Source organism: Paramisgurnus dabryanus, chromosome 4, assembly GCF_030506205.2.
Source record: "Paramisgurnus dabryanus chromosome 4, PD_genome_1.1, whole genome shotgun sequence".
Lineage (NCBI taxonomy): Eukaryota > Metazoa > Chordata > Actinopteri > Cypriniformes > Cobitidae > Paramisgurnus > Paramisgurnus dabryanus.
This window is the reverse complement of record NC_133340.1, coordinates 23,909,726-23,929,578: the sequence shown is the minus strand read 5'-3', so window position 1 is coordinate 23,929,578 and position 19,853 is coordinate 23,909,726. Positions and strand designations below refer to the sequence as shown.

At 39.0% G+C, this 19,853-nt stretch overlaps 1 protein-coding gene across 1 annotated transcript; it reads left to right on the top strand.

Annotated features, from left to right (window-relative positions):
* The first annotated feature begins 12,833 nt into the window (after positions 1-12,833).
* On the top strand, positions 12,834-18,852 carry LOC135785710 (uncharacterized). The gene is made up of 6 exons (XM_073814344.1): positions 12,834-12,953; positions 14,563-14,637; positions 14,753-17,355; positions 17,467-17,528; positions 17,688-17,845; positions 18,295-18,852. The coding sequence occupies exons 2-6, from the start codon at positions 14,598-14,600 to the stop codon at positions 18,411-18,413; spliced, it is 2,982 nt and encodes a 993-aa protein (XP_073670445.1). The 5' UTR covers positions 12,834-12,953; positions 14,563-14,597; the 3' UTR covers positions 18,414-18,852.
* Positions 18,853-19,853: the final 1,001 nt, after the last annotated feature.

Sequence of the window (19,853 nt, the reverse complement as noted above, 5' to 3'; positions counted from 1 at the left end):
GAAGTTTCTACCCTCCCTAGTACTTTAATAAAAATGTCTCTTACTACTCTATATTTCCTTACATATTTGGCAACATGTTGAAGCTCTAAAAAGCACATACATCCATCATAAAACCATCATCCTTTTTTGGTGAACTATTCCTCAAAGAGAAGAGACAGCAATTACTGAATTAGAGATGCCAATACATTATATTTAGTGACTATATTTGTTGTTTGTTACAGCTTGAACCAATCTACAGAAGCAAGTATCCTGCCTTCATCAGTTTAATTGTCTTGAGCTTTAGGTAAATATAGAATATTGAGATCCCTATTGTACATGGTTTTGGATGGAGAGATTTAAAAAAATGTATTTTAATAAACTGACACTTGTATATTACAGGTCTGGGTCAATAATCACTGCAACACAATTAGCTTTCGACTACACACAACAGTACCCAACCACTCAAGAAGTCAAAAACGATCTTGTAAATGCAGCGGAAACAGGAGGAGCCAGTGTGCTGGAAATAATTCCTAACTCAATCACAGTCAACAGATCAGGTAAACATATTTTTTTAAATTATACTGCATTACTATTTTTTTTATTTGTTATAGTATTGTCTAACTATTTTTATGTAGATAATGTGACAAAACTTGAACATAGAACATAATGTAAAACATATAGCTTATATACCTCCAGTATAACAGAAATGAGGATAGGACACAGATAGTCAACACACTGTCTGAATTAATGCAGTTTATACTTCTCTGTATATTTCACATTGTTTTGTTTTTTCCATCTAATTTGCCATTTTCTTAACAGTTACAGATGTTACTGAAACAACCACCATAACATCACAACAATCAACAGTGTCTATATCTGCATCAACTGCTCCATCTTCAACTGTAACTGAAAGTTCAACTGTTAATACAGCACCAACATCTACAACATTATCATCAACAACCACAACAAATGTTACTGAAACAACCACCAGAACATCACCACAATCAACAGTGTCTATCTCTGCATCAACTGCTCCATCTTCAACTGTAACTGAAAGTTCAACTGTTAGTACAGCACCAACATCTACAACATTATCATCAACAACCACAACAAATGTTACTGAAACAACCACCACCAATGCAGCTAATCCCATAACATCACCACAATCAACAGTGTCTACCTCTGCATCAACTGCTCCATCTTCAACTGTAACTGAAAGTTCAACTGTTAGTACAGGACCAACATCGACAACACCATCCTCAATTACCACAACAAACGTTACTGAAACAACCACCACTAATGCAGTTAATACCATAACATCACCACAATCAACAGTGTCTATCTCTACATCAACTGCTCCATCTTCAACTGTAACTGAAAGTTCAACTGTTAGTACAGCACCTACATCTACAACATTATCATCAACAACCACAACAAATGTTACTGAAACAACCACCACTAATGCAGCTAATACCATAACATCACCACAATCAACAGTGTCTATTTCTGCATCAACTGATCCTTCTTCAACAGCAACTGAAAGTTCAACTGTTAGTACAGCACCAACATCTACAACACCATCCTCAACAACCACAACAAATGTTACTGAAACAACCACCATAACATCACCACAATCAACAGTGTTTGTCTCTGCATCAACTGCTCCATCTTCAACTATAACTGAAAGTTCAACTGTTAATACAGCACCAACATCTACAACATTATCATCAACCACCACAACAAATGTTACTGAAACAACCACCATAACATCACCACAATTAACAGTGTCTACCTCTGCATCAACTGCTCCATCTTCAACTGTAACTGAAAGTTCAACTGTTAGTACAGCACCTACATCTACAACATTATCATCAACAACCACAACAAATGTTACTGAAACAACCACCTTAATATCACCACAATCAACAGTGTCTACCTCTGCATCAACTGCTCCTTCTTCAACAGCAACTGAAAGTTCAACTGTTAATACAGCACCGACATCTACAACACCATCCTCAACAACCACAACAAATGTTACTGAAACAACCACCATAACATCACCACAATTAACAGTGTCTACCTCTGCATCAACTGCTCCATCTTCAACTGTAACTGAAAGTTCAACTGTTAGTACAGCACCAACATCTACAACACCATCCTCAACAACCACAACAAATGTTACTGAAACAACCACCATAACATCACCACAATCAACAGTGTCTATCTCTGCATCAACTGCTCCATCTTCAACTGTAACTGAAAGTTCAACTGTTAGTACAGGACCAACATCGACAACACCATCCTCAATTACCACAACAAATGTTACTGAAACAACCACCACTAATGCAGCTAATACCATAACATCACCACAATCAACAGTGTCAATCTCTGCATCAACTGCTCCATCTTCAACTGTAACTGAAAGTTCAACTGTTAGTACAGCACCAACATCTACAACATTATCATCAACAACCACAACAAATGTTACTGAAACAACCACCACCAATGCAGCTAATACCATAACATCACCACAATCAACAGTGTCTATCTCTGCATCAACTGCTCCATCTTCAACAGCAACTGAAAGTTCAACTGTTAATACAGCACCGACATCTACAACACCATCCTCAACAACCACAACAAATGTTACTGAAACAACCACCATAACATCACCACAATTAACAGTGTCTACCTCTGCATCAACTGCTCCATCTTCAACTGTAACTGAAAGTTTAACTGTTAGTACAGCACCTACATCTACAACAGTATCATTAACAACCACAACAAATGTTACTGAATCAACCACCACTAATGCAGCTAATAGCATAACATCACCACAATCAACAGGGTTTACCTCTGCATCAACTGCTCCATCTTCAACTGTAACTGAAAGTTCAACTGTTAGTACAGCACCAACATCTACAACATTATCCTCAACAACCACAACAAATGTTACTGAAACAACCACCATAACATCACCACAATCAACAGTGTCTATATCTGCATCAACTGCTCCATCTTCAATAGTTAGTTTAATAGTTAGTACTGCTGTAACACCATCCTCAATCACCAGAACAAATGTGGCTGAAGCATCCACCACTAATGGAAGTAATACCACAACACCAACAACTCTGAAATCAGCCACTTCCTCCTCAACTTCAATTGTTATCGCAGGCACAACATCCAAAACAACAACAACAACATCCACCCCAACTAGAGCAACTACAACTACTACTGCACCACCAGCTCAGGTGTTGACATATCTGCTGTTTAGCTCAAATGCAACGTTTACAAATGACCTCTCCAATTCAAGCTCTGATGGCTTCAAGGCAAGAGCTAAACTTGTAAAAGACATGGTAAGTCAAGATCCACAGTTTAAAAGGGAGACACTGATAAAATCATACTCAAACACAGTGGCAGCTGGTGACTTCATTTTAAAGGGCAAACAAAAAAGGGTAAATATGCCGGTTCGGCGTTTAAAGTTCGGCACTGCAAAAGACGAGCACCAATCACTTCAATCTAGCTCGTGTTCATGAAGAAAAACAATTAAATTATTGCAAAGTGGAATTTAAAAAATTTATTTGAATCCTTATTATCCTTACCCTGGAGTTAATTCACCCTTCGCCTATGCATCTATGTCATATGCTTTATAAAGTTGGGCAATAAATTGGACTGTGAGTGGCCATTGATATTTTAACAAACCAACGATAATTCTTTTCACTTCGCTCCGCTCACATACTCTGGCAGGCACGTATTTTAAAATGACGCATAATGTCCATGGTTCACATGACGCAACAAACACATATTTTGACATGATGAGTCACATACTTGACACTCTGAACACATATTTTTAAATCATGCCACTCTTAAGAGAAGTTACTGGCCGCCACTGCTCAAACCCCTAAAGGAGCAGTTCACCCAAAAATTAGAAAATTCTTAAGAAGTTTCTACCCTCCCTAGTACTTTAATAAAAATGTCTCTTACTACTCTATATTTCCTTACATATTTGGCAACATGTTGAAGCTCTAAAAAGCACATACATCCATCATAAAACCATTCATCGTTTTTTGGTGAACTATTCCTCAAAGAGAAGAGACAGCAATTACTGAATTAGAGATGCCAATACATTATATTTAGTGACTATATTTGTTGTTTGTTACAGATTGAACCAATCTACAGAAGCAAGTATCCTGCCTTCATCAGTTTAATTGTCTTGAGCTTTAGGTAAATATAGAATATTGAGATCCCTATTGTACATGGTTTTGGATGGAGAGATTTAAAAAAATGTATTTTAATAAACTGACACTTGTATATAACAGGTCTGGGTCAATAATCACTGCAACACAATTAGCTTTCGACTACACACAACAGTACCCAACCACTCAAGAAGTCAAAAACGATCTTGTAAATGCAGCGGAAACAGGAGGAGCCAGTGTGCTGGAAATAATTCCTAACTCAATCACAGTCAACAGATCAGGTAAACATATTTTTTTTAATTATACTGCATTACTATTTTTTTTTATTTGTTATAGTATTGTCTAACTATTTTTATGTAGATAATGTGACAAAACTTGAACATAGAACATAATGTAAAACATATAGCTTATATACCTCCAGTATAACAGAAATGAGGATAGGACACACAAAGTCAACACACTGTCTGAATTAATGCAGTTTATACTTCTCTGTATATTTCACATTGTTTTGTTTTTTCCATCTAATTTGCCATTTTCTTAACAGTTACAGATGTTACTGAAACAACCACCATAACATCACCACAATCAACAGTGTCTATATCTGCATCAACTGCTCCATCTTCAACTGTAACTGAAAGTTCAACTGTTAATACAGCACCAACATCTACAACATTATCATCAACAACCACAACAAATGTTACTGAAACAACCACCAGAACATCACCACAATCAACAGTGTCTATCTCTGCATCAACTGCTCCATCATCAACTGTAACTGAAAGTTCAACTGTTAGTACAGCACCAACATCTACAACATTATCATCAACAACCACAACAAATGTTACTGAAACAACCACCACCAATGCAGCTAATACCATAACATCACCACAATCAACAGTGTCTACCTCTGCATCAACTGCTCCATCTTCAACTGTAACTGAAAGTTCAACTGTTAGTACAGCACCAACATCTACAACATTATCATCAACAATTACAACAAATGTTACTGAAACACCCACCACCAATGCAGCTAATACCATAACATCACCACAATCAACAGTGTCTATCTCTGCATCAACTGCTCCATCTTCAACTGTAACTGAAAGTTCAACTGTTAGTACAGGACCAACATCGACAACACCATCCTCAATTACCACAACAAATGTTACTGAAACAACCACCACTAATGCAGTTAATACCATAACATCACCACAATCAACAGTGTCTATCTCTGCATCAACTGCTCCATCTTCAACTGTAACTGAAAGTTCAACTGTTAGTACAGCACCTACATCTACAACATTATCATCAACAACCACAACAAATGTTACTGAAACAACCACCACTAATGCAGCTAATACCATAACATCACCACAATCAACAGTGTCTACCTCTGCATCAACTGCTCCTTCTTCAACAGCAACTGAAAGTTCAACTGTTAGTACAGCACCAACATCTACAACACCATCCTCAACAACCACAACAAATGTTACTGAAACAACCACCATAACATCACCACAATCAACAGTGTCTATCTCTACATCAACTGCTCCATCTTCAACTATAACTGAAAGTTCAACTGTTAGTACAGCACCAACATCTACAACACCATCCTTAATAACCACAACAAATGTTACTGAAACAGCCACCACTAATGCAGCTAATACCATAACATCACCACAATCTACAGTGTCTACCTCTGCATCGACTGCTCCATCTTCAACTGTAACTGAAAGTTCAACTGTTAATACAGCACCAACATCTACAACATTATCATCAACCACCACGACAAATTTTGCTGAAACAACCACCACTAATGCAGCTAATAGCATAACATCACCACAATCAACAGTGTTTGTCTCTGCATCAACTTCCCCATCTTCAACTGTTACCGAAAGTTCAACTGTTAGTACAGCACCTACATCTACAACATTATCATCAACAACCACAACAAATGTTACTGAAACAACCACCTTAATATCACCACAATCAACAGTGTCTACCTCTGCATCAACTGCTCCTTCTTCAACAGCAACTGAAAGTTCAACTGTTAATACAGCACCGACATCTACAACACCATCCTCAACAACCACAACAAATATTACTGAAACAACCACCATAACATCACCACAATTAACAGTGTCTACCTCTGCATCAACTGCTCCATCTTCAACTGTAACTGAAAGTTCAACTGTTAGTACAGCACCTACATCTACAACATTATCATCAACAACCACAACAAATGTTACTGAAACAACCACCTTAATATCACCACAATCAACAGTGTCTACCTCTGCATCAACTGCTCCTTCTTCAACAGCAACTGAAAGTTCAACTGTTAATACAGCACCGACATCTACAACACCATCCTCAACAACCACAACAAATGTTACTGAAACAACCACCATAACATCACCACAATTAACAGTGTCTATCTCTGCATCAACTGCTCCATCTTCAACTATAACTGAAAGTTCAACTGTTAGTACAGCACCTACATCGACAACACCATCCTCAATTACCACAACAAATGTTACTGAAACAACCACCACTAATGCAGCTAATACCATAACATCACCACAATCAACAGTGTCTATCTCTGCATCAACTGCTCCATCTTCAACTGTAACCGAAAGTTCAACTGTTAGTACAGCACCTACATCTACAACATTATCATCAACAACCACGACAAATTTTACTGAAACAACCACCACTAATGCGGCTAATAGCATAACATCACCACAATCAACAGTGTTTATCTCTGCATCAACTTCCCAATCTTCAACTGTAACTGAAAGATCAACTGTTAGTACAGCACCAACATCTACAACATTATCATCAACAACCACAACAAATGTTACTGAAACAACCACCATAACATCACCACAATCAACAGTGTCTATCTTTGCATCAACTGCTCCATCTTCAACTGTAACTGAAAGTTCAACTGTTAGTACAGCACCAACATCGACAACACCATCCTCAATTACCACAACAAATGTTACTGAAACAACCACCATAACATCACCACAATCAACAGTGTTTATCTCTGCATCAACTGCTCCATCTTCAACTGTAACTGAAAGTTCAACTGTTAGTACAGCACCTACATCTACAACATTATCATCAACAACCACAACAAATGTTACTGAAACAACCACCACCAATGCAGCTAATACCATAACATCACCACAATCAACAGTGTTTATCTCTGCATCCACTTCCCCATCTTCAACTGTTACTGAAAGTTCAACTGTTAGTACAGCACCAACATCGACAACACCATCCTCAATTACCACAACAAATGTTACTGAAACAACCACCATAACATCACCACAATCAACAGTGTTTATCTCTGCATCAACTGCTCCATCTTCAACTGTAACTGAAAGTTCAACTGTTAGTACAGCACCTACATCTACAACATTATCATCAACAACCACGACAAATGTTACTGAAACAACCACCACTAATGCAGCTAATACCATAACATCACCACAATCAACAGTGTTTATCTCTGCATCAACTTCCCCATCTTCAACTGTAACTGAAAGTTCAACTGTTAGTACAGCACCTACATCTACAACAGTATCATCAACAACCACAACAAATGTTACTGAATCAACCACCACTAATGCAGCTAATAGCATAACATCACCACAATCAACAGTGTCAACTTCTGCATCAACTGCTCCATCTTCAACTGTAACTGAAAGTTCAACTGTTAGTACAGCACCAACATCTACAACATTATCATCAACAACCACAACAAATGTTACTGAAACAACCACCATAACATTACCACAATCAACAGTGTCTATATCTGCATCAACTGCTCCATCTTCAACTGTAACTGAAAGTTCAACTGTTAGTACAGCACCAACATCTACAACATTATCATCAACAACCACAACAAATGTTACTGAAACAACCACCACTAAGGCAGCTAATACCATAACATCACCACAATCAACAGTGTCTATCTCTGCATCAACTGCTCCATCTTCAACTGTAACTGAAAGTTCAACTGTTAGTACAGGACCAACATCGACAACACCATCCTCAATTACCCCAACAAATGTTACTGAAACATCCACCACTAATAGAGCTAATACCATAACATCACCACAATCAACAGTGTCTACCTTTGCATCAACTGCTCTCTCTTCAACTGCCTTTAAAGTTTTAACTGGCAGTATAGCTGCAGCATCTACATCATCCCCCTCAATAACCACAACCACTGATTCAAGAACATTCACTAGCAATCGAGGTGATACTACAACAGTACAACACTCAACAGTGTCTACATTTTCAGCAATTATTTCATCTTTAACTGCATCTGAAAGTTCAACTGTTAGTACTGCAGCAACATCTACAACACCATTGTCAATAACCACAAAAAATATTGCTGAAACAACTACCACTAATGATGCTAATACGATAACAGCACCACAATCAACAGGGTCTACCTTTATTTCAATTTCTCCCTCTTCAACTGCTTTTAAAATTTTAACTGCCAGTACAGCTGCAGCATCTACATCATCATCCTCAATAACCACAACCACTGCTGCAGGAACAATCACCAACAATGTAGGTGGTACCACAACAGCAACACACTCAACAGGGACTATCCTTGCATCAACTGCTCCTTCTTCAATAGTTAGTTTAATAGTTAGTTCTGCTGTAACACCATCCTCAATCACCACAACAAACGTGGCTGAAGCATCCACCACTAATGGACCACCAACAACTCCGAAATCAGCCACTTCCTCCTCAACTTCAATTGTTATCGCAGGCACAACATCCAAAACAACAACATTTACCCCAACTAAAGCAACTAGAACTACTACTGCACCACCAGCTCGGGTGTTGACATATCTGGTGTTTAGCTCAAATGCAACGTTTACAAATGACCTCTCCAATTCAAGCTCTGATGGCTTCAAGGCAAGAGCTAAGCTTGTAAAAGACATGGTAAGTCAAGATCCACAGTTCAAAAGGGAGACACTGATAAAATCATACTCAAACACAGTGGCAGCTGGTGATTTCATTTTCGAGGGCAAACAAAAAAGGGTAAATATGCCGGTTCGGCGTTTAAAGTTCGGCACTGCAAAAGACGAGCACCAATCACTTCAATCTAGCTTGTGTTCATGAAGAAAAACAATTAAATTATTGCAAAGTGGAATTTAAAAAATTTATTTGAATCCTTATTATCCTTACCCTGGAGTTAATTCACCCTTCGCCTATGCATTTATGCCATATGCTTTATAAGAGTAGGACAATAAATTGAGCGTTCTGCTACAGAACTGCAGTGGACTGTGAGTGGCCATTGATATTTTAACAAACCAACGATAATTCTTTTCACTTCGCTCCGCTCACATACTCTGGCAGGCACGTATTTTGAAATGACGCATAATGTCCATGGTTCACATGACGCAACAAACACATATTTTGACATGAGTCGTCACATACTTGACACTCTGAACACATATTTTTAAATCTTGCCACTCTTAAGAGAAGTTACTGGCCGCCACTGCTCAAACACTCAAAGGAGCAGTTCACCCAAATATTAGAAAATTTCTAATTTCTAAGGTTTCTACCCTCCCTAGTACTTTAATAAAAATGTCTCTTACTACTTTATATTTCCTTATATGTTTGGCAACATGTTGAAGCTCTAAAAAGCACATCCATCCATCATAAAACCATCATCCTTTTTTGGTGAACTATTCCTCAAAGAGAAGAGACAGCAATTACTGAATTAGAGATGCCAATACATTATATTTAGTGACTATATTTGTTGTTTGTTACAGCTTGAACCAATCTACAGAAGCAAGTATCCTGCCTTCATCAGTTTAATTGTCTTGAGCTTTAGGTAAATATAGAATATTGAGATCCCTATTGTACATGGTTTGGGATGGAGAGAGATTCAAAAACTGTGATTTTAATAAACTGACACTCAGTCTTATATATTACAGGTCTGGGTCAATAATCACTTCAACACAATTAGCTTTCGACTACACACAACAGTACCCAACCACTCAAGAAGTCAAAAACGATCTTGTAAATGCAGCGGAAACAGGAGGAGCCAGTGTGCTGGAAATAATTCCTAACTCAATCACAGTCAACAGTTCAGGTAAACATATTTTTTTTAATTATACTGCATTACTATTTTTTTTTTATTTGTTATAGTATTGTCTAACTATTTTTATGTAGATAATGTGACAAAACTTGAACATAGAACATATTGTAAAACATATAGCTTATATACCTCGAGTATAACAGAAATGAGGATAGGACACAGATAGTCAACACATTGTCTGAATTAATGCAGTTTATACTTCTCTGTATATTTCACATCGTTTTGTTTTTTTTCCATCTAATTTGCCATTTTCTTAACAGTTACGGCTACAACTGCAGCAACAACTGTTTTCGTTTCGACGACACGAAATCAAACCACTTCAAGTGGACCCAGGATTGAATGCAGTTTTCTCCAAGCAACATTTCTAATTTTTATGTCAACAATATCAAGACTTTACCTGGAGATTCCTTAATCAACAAATGTGAGCAATATATGCTTTAATAAATTAAACAAACAGCAAATTTTAATCAAACATAAGCCTGATATACCACACTGCCTTAACAATAAAGTTATTGAGGTGAGAAAACATATATTAATTTAACAGCAGATCGTTGTAATAAAACAAAGGGAAACTTTTTTTGATTTTATACATTCTTCTGTAAGGAAGTAGATGTTCTGTTATGTGTATTGTCTGATTAAAACAGTATGTTGTTCAACTGCTAGAAGATAAAATACTTTGGTCATTAGTTTTATTTCTGTGTAGTTGTGCTAACGATTTTTTATTTTATTTTAATCGAATATACATGTATCAAGGTTGTATGTTCTGTAATAGATTGTTTTTTGCATTATTACAAAAGATTTAACACAGAGAGATGCTATATAGAGACACCTAAACTGTCAGCAGCCTAGTGTTTATATATTATACAATTTAGCAGTGTTATATTGATACAGTGTCATTTATTTATTTAAGTCTTTTCAAGTTCTATTTTTCATTTAAACAATTGAATTGTGCAATATGACTTACATAAAAATAAAGCATTTCACAAAATGTCCTATTTTAATTTCCAATATTTGTACAAAAACGAGCATATTGTTTAACAATGTCCATCCAACAAAATAAAAGATTTTATTTCCCATACAACAACATAACTTAACCACCTGCTGCTTACCCACCAAAGTATGATGCATTGAGAAACGATTAAGTTGGTCATGACATCGATTCAACAATAGTTAAAGATGTCACCTACGTCACTATAATAATGTCAACTAATAAATCTGTTAGAAATCAAATTAATGTCAGATTATTGCTGCAAATAATGAACATCTGATACTTTCCTCCAATATTTGTCCTCCTCTGTTTTGCTTTTTTTGAAAAGTTTCATTCAATTGTTACGTCCTACTTGCATTACTCTGGGGTTTATGTGCACTCTTTGAAAGCACCTTGACAAATGAAAAGTCATAAATTGGAAATGATTTATGTGTGACCCTGCAATTCTTATTTGTGCATCCTTGTTTCCTTTCCTTGTTTCACTTTCTTGCATCTTAGCTCCACCCTCCTAGGATGCAAGTGAGGAAAGATGTGAGGACGGAGGAGACGGAGTATTAAGTGAAATGGCATGTCTTCATTCCTCACATCTAAAAGAACCAAAAGGATTTTAAAGGTTCTATAGTTAACCATTTCGACAAAAAAGTCCTTCTAGCACCTTTTTTTAAGAGTGCAGGTAATTTTAGACATAGGGAAAGCAATTAAACAACTTCCCTTGCTTTGCACAAAACATTTCTGTTGTTTATCTACAGAAGCCAATAGTGATTGAGTGAAAATAAGATTAGCTTTATTATTTAGAAATGCAGACACGCCCGCGCGTGCATGGATTTGTGCGTTTATGTGTCAGTGCGACTGCTGCATCACTACATTGCATATATATATCAGTTTTCGCCGCAATTATCTTTGTAAATTAATAAACTAGTTAATTGCAAAATGTAAACTTGAGATTTTCACAGGGGCACAAAAGATTTACACTGGGGCAAGTGCCCCAGTAAAAGGGGTCTAGTGACGCCTACTCAAGTCGACACGTCACGCCTCTTTTCATCTCTCATTTGACTATAAGTTCCTGCACACATCAAGACATTGCTGCTTGAGGCAAGGTGGCCACTGGCTCTGCACCAGCATACTTTTAATTCCTCTTATACCTCACAATAAAGCCTGTACAATAGATGAAAGCGGTGTCAGAATCACTATTGATTGATTTATATGTTTTTATTGGTGGCAACATGTTTGTAATGTCATGAGGTTTTTGGTCTGATATTTAGTAGTAGCTAGTCACCTAGTTTTTAGTGTCAGTCACCTAATTTTGGTCAGTTGATGTGTTTCGTCTGGCCTTAAAGGAAAATACAGCGGAGAAACCTCAATGCAGCAGTGAAACCAATTCCATGTCCCTTAATCCTTGACAGTAAATCTGAATGCTCAGTGTAATTAAAAACTAAAATAAACAAAATTTTTGCCCTAGGGAAAACCACAGCCAAGCCCTGACGATCAGCCCTAATTAAGACGTCACTGTACTCTATTTATATGGCAGTTTCAGAACAGATCAGTCAGAGCAGGTGCCAGAACAGATACAAGGCTAATACATAACTTCAAGCAATTTTGCCCATATTGGATATTAATTACGGTTAATGTAATCCATTTATCTGCGCAAGAATCGGTAAGGAGTGATTTATGGCTACATGTTTCCTTAAAAATATTTGTGTAAATTTTATTTGTACATTGAATGTTTAATTAATTTATTAATCTTATTTTATATATTAAACCAATTTTAGATTTATTGGGGTGGTTTCCCAAACAGAGATTAGCTTAAACCAGGATTAGGCCATGGTTTAAATGCCTTACTAAAAACATAACTTTTGTGCATTTTGAGACAAAACACAGGGCACTCATGTATTTTAACCTCCTAAGACACGGGTTTTGGTTTGTCTTTTTTCAGATTTCTACCAGCTATTTTGGGGTTAGGAAGAACCAATAAATATAATAACCAAATTGTTTTCTAAGAACATGAAGCAGTTTATGTGTCCAAGTTTGTGTACAACAGGTTCCAGTTACATAAAATTAAGTATTATGGTGCAAACACAATAAAATTTAATGTCCACATATGGGGACATCCAGATCTAAGGAGATTAAGCTATGTCAGTGCAAGTTGTTTTCAGTTTGGAAAGCTCTTAAATTTATTTTAGTCTAGGACTAGTCTAATCCCTGTTCGGGAAACTGCCCCATTAAGTTTAGGATGGCAGTATTTTTGTTCAGTGTATTGTTACTAAGTGAGATGCATTTTGTGCTGTGTATCTTTAAGCATATCTGAATTTACATTATTGCCATTTTTTGCAGTCACAGGACATTGCAGCTGTTCTTAAAGAAACAGTATTAATAAAAAAATTAGAGTTTATGTGATACATCTAAATTAGATTTCAGCTAATACTAATACTTCTGTTAATATTAAGTCATGAAAAAGTTATGTAGCTTGATGGCCGTATTCAAAAATTGATAAAATTAAAAAGAAGATCAGGGGCCTCATTTATCAACAGTGAATACGCACACAATTATGCGGAATGAGTGTGTAAGAACAGTTTAACACAAAGTCTGGAATCTACTAACTTATTTTTTGTATTTATTTTTTGACTAGTGAGGAGTTGCTCTAAATAATAAAAATTAAGTGGAATTATTATTTTTAAGTTATTTCAACTTTATTTTTATAATTTATAGCAACTCCACACTAGTCAAGAAAGCTGAAATAAATTGTACACAATTGTGCTTAAGTTCACACTTCTTACAGATGTTTCACATTCTGTTTAAAACCAAAAAGTAAGAAACACTTAAAATCCTCTTTGAGCTTCATTGTTTACAGTAATAATTGATTGTGACTGGTGTGTGACACACTCTGTTGTAAATCTGAGCAGAGCAGGATCTTAACATCAAAAGTTAAACTCAAAAGGTGCTGGGAAACATTCCAATACCTCGACAACTGAACTTTGAGCAGCTTTACTACCCAGAACAAACCAATAACACTATCACATCACACTAGGCTACAATAAGTCATATCCCCCTTTTCAATCAAAAACAACCTAGCTCCGTACCCTGATTGTTTCTTATTTTATTCACAACACCAAGTAAAACCTTTCAAAGCGAACAAAAGCTTTAAAATAGAAAAACAAATGTTCAATAAAAGCTTAAACCAAACTTAAGCTGAAAAACAGTAGCATACTTAAGACGACAGAGTATATTAAAAATTATAGTTATATACAGTTTTGCTTCATTTGCAGGCACTACATATCATCAGCATTTTATTATATCCAGAATGGAAGGAAAAGCTTTTATCTTCATGAACATTTTAATCAGTAAGTAAAATAATCACATAATCATGTCAAAAAATTGCACTAATTGCAATAATAATTATTGCATTTTTTCATGTAAACATGGATTTAAAATTTTTCTTGTCTTCTCTACTTACAGTTAGTACGCAAACTGCTACAGGACCTAGCATGACAATGGCACAGACAACAGGTCCTTTCCACACTTCTGCAACCCCCACTTCAAAGGCAGGAGGACCTACCACAACACCGAAACAGACAACAGTTCCAGCCCACAATTCTGCGGCCCTGACTTCCAAGGCCCCAGGCCTTACCACAACACCAGAACGAACAACAGTTTCAGCCCACAATTCCTCAGTCCTCACTTCCAAGGCCGCAGGACCTACCACTACACCAGAACGGACAACAGTTTCAGCCCACAATTCCGCGGTCCTCACTTCCAAGGCCGCAGGACCTACCACGACACCGGAACGGACAACAGTTCCAGCCCACATTTCTGCGACCCTCACTTCCAAGGCCGCAGGACCTACCACAACACCGGAACGAACAACAGTTCCAGCCCACAATTCCGCAGTCCTCACTTCCAAGGCCGCAGGACCTACCACGACACCGGAACGAACAACAGTTCCAGCCCACAATTCCGCGGTCCTCACTTCCAAGGCCGCAGGACCTACCACGACACCGGAACGGACAACAGTTCCAGCCCACGTTTCTGCGACCCTCACTTCCAAGGCCGTAGGACCTACCACGACACAGGAACGGACAACAGTTCCAGCCCACATTTCTGCGACCCTCACTTCCAAGGCCGCAGGACCTACCACCACACCGGAACGGACAACAATTCCAGCCCACATTTCTGTGACCCTCACTTCCAAGGCCGCAGGACCTACCACGACACCAGAACGGACAACAGTTCCACCTCACATTTCCACGACCCTCACTTCCAAGGCCGCAGGACCTACCACGACACCCGAACGGACAACAGTTCCAGCTCACATTTCCGCGACCCTCACTTCCAAAGCCGCAGGACCTACCACTACACAGGAACGGACAACAGTTCCAGCCCACAATTCTGCTGTGCTCACTTCCAAGGCCACAGGACCTACCATGACACCGGAACGGACAACAGTTCCAGCTCACATTTCTGCGACCCTCACTTCCAAGGCCACAGGACCTACCACGACACCGGAACGAACAACAGTTCCAGCCCACAATTCCGCAGTCCTCACTTCCAAGGCGGCAGGTCCTACCACTACACCAGAACAGACAACAGTTCCAGCCCACAATTCCGCTGTCCTCACTTCCAAGGCCACAGGACCTACCACGACATCGGAACGGACAACAGTTCCAGCTCACATTTCTGCGACCCTCACTTCCAAGGCCACAGGACCTACCACGACACCGGAACGGACAACAGTTCCAGCCCACAATTCCGCAGTCCTCACTTCCAAGGCTGCAGGACCTACCACAACACCAGAACGGACAACAGTTCCAGCCCACATTTCTGTGACCCTCACTTCCAAGGCCGCAGGACCTCCCACGACAGCGGAACGAACAACAGTTCCAGCCCACATTTCCGCAGTCCTCACTTCCAAGGCCACAGGACCTACCACAACACCGGAACGAACAACAGTTCCAGCCCACATTTCCGCAGTCCTCACTTCCAAGGCCGCAGGTCCTACCACTACACCAGAACCGACAACAGTTCCAGCCCACATTTCGGCAACCCTCACTTCCAAGGCCACAAGACCTACCACAACACCGGAACGGACAACAGTTCCAGCTCACATTTCTGCGACCCTCACTTCCAAGGCCACAGGACCTACCACGACACCGCAACGGACAACAGTTCCAGACCACAATTCTGCCGTCCTCACTTCCAAGGCCGCAGGACCTACCACAACACCGGAACGAACAACAGTTCCAGCCCACATTTCCGCAGTCCTCACTTCCAAGGCCGCAGGTCCGACCACTACACCAGACCCGACAACAGTTCCAGCCCACATTTCGGCAACCCTCACTTCCAAGGCCACAAGACCTACCACGACACCGGAACGGACAACAGTTCCGGCTCATAATTCCGCAGTCCTCACTTCCAAGGCCACAGGACCTACCACGACACCGGAACGGACAACAGTTCCAGCTCACATTTCTGCGACCCTCACTTCCAAGGCCACAGGACCTACCATGACACCAGAACGGACAACAGTTCCAGCCCATAATTCCGCAGTCCTCACTTCCAAGGCGGCAGGACTCACCACTACACCGGAACGGACAACTGTTCCAGCCCACAATTCTGCGGTCCTTACTTCCAAGGCCACAGGACCTACCACGACACCGGAACGGACAACAGTTTCAGCTCACATTTCTGCGACCCTCACTTCCAAGGCCGCAGGAACTACCACGACACCGGAACGGACAACAGTTCCACCTCACATTTCCACGACCCTCACTTCCAAGGCCGCAGGAACTACCACGACACCGACACGGACACCGGGACAAACAAGAGCTCTTGTAACCACAGCGGTGCCACAAACAACAGCAACAACTGACAAAAAAACTATTTCCTCCTTATCAACTGTAAGTGCAGGCACAACATTCACCAAAGCTAAAGTACCTATTACTCCTGCAGCAGCTGAGGTACTGACAAAACTTGTGTTTAGCTCCTCTGACACATTTACAAACGACCTCCTAGATAAAAGCTCTCCTGGCTTTAAAGCAAGAGAAAAGCTTGTGAAGGATGAGGTTAGTTGAAATCCACTCAATTCACAAAAGAGACATAAATGAGGTCTTCCTTGAGTAGTTAAAGGGTTAAACATCAAACTTTAATTAGTAATTGTTTTTGTTATGTTTCAGCTTGAACCAATCTACAAAAAAAAGTATCCTGCCTTCTTGAGACTGAATGTCGAGAGCTTTAGGTAAATGCATAATATTGCAGTCCCTCTTGTACATTGTGTTTGTATGTGTGTGTGAGAGAGAGAATCAGAAAGAAAGAGATTTAAATAGTCAGATTATTTAATCGTAACAAGCAAAAAACATTGCTACCTGTACATGACACTGTATCAAACACATTACAGGGCTGGGTCAGTTATTACTTCAACAAAACTAGCATTCAACTACGGACAAGAGCTCCCAACCCCTGAAGACATAAAAAATGATCTTGTGAAAGCAGTGGAAGCAGGAGGAGTCAATCAACTGAACATAATTCCCAACTCAGTTTCTGTCAACGATACAGGTAAATCTAACAGTATTTCAAATCAAATGCTGAAGTAACATACTTTTCCCCACACTTTTGCTCAATGGTAATAAGCGTGTCAGTACCATACGTATCAAAAACTAATTTGTATCAAATTGTACGACTACATTCGTACATTTTTGTACGATTTGCCTTTGCCCTTGTGACGTTGGAGTTCGGGGCAGGGTTAGGGGTGGAGTTTCGTTATTGTTTTTTATGATAACCATACGTTTTTGCACTATTATTTCGTATAATTTCATACAATTTAGCCAACTGGTAAAATATGCACAAATTCTGAATTTATCTTTATTTGTATCAGCGCACAGTCTAAGAAGCTGAGCAGGCATTTAACTGCAAGCTGTATTCTGTAATGAGGACAAAATAACGCATTTTGGTTTTGTGATTGATTTTGTTAATATGGTGTTCCATTTACTCTTTGTTTTTATCAGGTACAGCTACAACTGTAACAACCACTGCAAGTGCACACAAGATTGAATTCAGTCTTCTCCAAGCAACATTCCTCCTTATTATGTCAACAATATTAATTAAAACTGGTTTAATAAATTAAACTAACAACAAGTTAAATTATGTTGTTTTGAGAAAGCCAACATACTGTTGTTGCACTTAAACTTTTTTTATTCTTCTTTTTCTTCTGAGCTACAAAATTTCTAACTCTAACTCCTCCTAGAGCTTTCAAGCTACAGCCACCAAACTTTGCACAGACCTTCAATCTGATCTGAGTTGCTATATCTTTTCTAAGGGATCGGACTTACTGTTCTTCTAAACCGTCCGATCAAACATCCCAAAAAAGTTCCATAGACTTACATTCATAGAATGTTTATGCTACACACACACAGACACACAACCACACACACACAACTGCCCAATTCTGCCCCAAATGCCCCAACTGTTCAATTCTGCCCCAAATGCCTCATCTGCCCCATTCTGCCACATCTGCCCCAAATGCCTCATCTGCCCCAACTGCCCCATTCTGCCCTAAATGCCCCAACTGCCCCGTCTGCCCCATTCTGCCCCAAATGCCACATTCTGCCCCAAATTCCACATTCTGCCCCAAAATGCCCCGTCTGCTGCAAACACCCAATTCTGCCCCAACTGCCCTGAATGCCCCATCTGCCCTAAATGCCCCATTCTGCCCCAAAACCCCTAACTACCCTAAATGCCCCATTCTGCCCCAAAATGCCCTGTCTGCCCTAACACCCAATTCTGCCCCAAATGCCCTAACTGCCCCATCTGCCCCAACTAACCCATCTGCCCCAACTAACCCAACTAACTCAACTGCCCGAACTGCAGCTCCATCTATTACTCTCAGACTAGGCTTTCTCAAGCCAACATAAAGTTTGTTCACAAACTTTAACCTCATCTAGTTGCAATTTATATTGTATTAACTGTTGCAGCACACTCTCAAAGTATGTTTTATGACAATATACCTATGTCTGATATTGCACTATAACTTAAGAAAACAATTCCTGAGGTAAAAAACAAATAAATTTAACAGCAGGCTGTTGGAATAATACAAGGTTTCTTAGAGTTTAGGCTTTCCTTTGGAAAGAAAAAGTAGATCTTTTTTCTCAGTATTGTAGATTTTCTCATGAAAGCAGTTGTTTGTTCATTCAACTGTCAGAAGATTATATACTTTTTGTCATTTTGTTTTTGTTCTGTCTACTATGTGCTAACGTTGTAAGATTTTATATTTTTACTTTAATCCAATAAAGATATTTATCAAGTTTGTGTGTTCCATACTTTTGTGGTTTAAGTACAAAAAAGTATTTATGTAAAGATATATATTAAAATAAAAAGTGCACAACTCTTCTTAAGTGGAAGTAATGAAGTAAAATAACGAATAATAACGAAAAACTAAAATACCCCTGCCTAACGATGTCATCGTCCATTGCGATGGTTTAACGTAACCATCGTCAACTGCCAATTTAGGGGACATCGCCCAACCCTATTGGGTACACTGTAAAACATGTCTCTAAATGGAGGAACC

What these genes read in the sequence shown, in the direction of transcription:
- LOC135785710 (XM_073814344.1), top strand. Translation starts at nt 14,598, where the DNA reads ATGGAAGGAAAAGCTTTTATCTTCATGAACATTTTAATCA. An exon ending in AAAAGCTTGTGAAGGATGAG is followed by an intron (nt 17,356 to 17,466) that starts GTTAGTTGAAAT and finishes GTTATGTTTCAG; the next exon opens with CTTGAACCAATCTACAAAAA. An exon ending in CTGAATGTCGAGAGCTTTAG is followed by an intron (nt 17,529 to 17,687) that starts GTAAATGCATAA and finishes AACACATTACAG; the next exon opens with GGCTGGGTCAGTTATTACTT.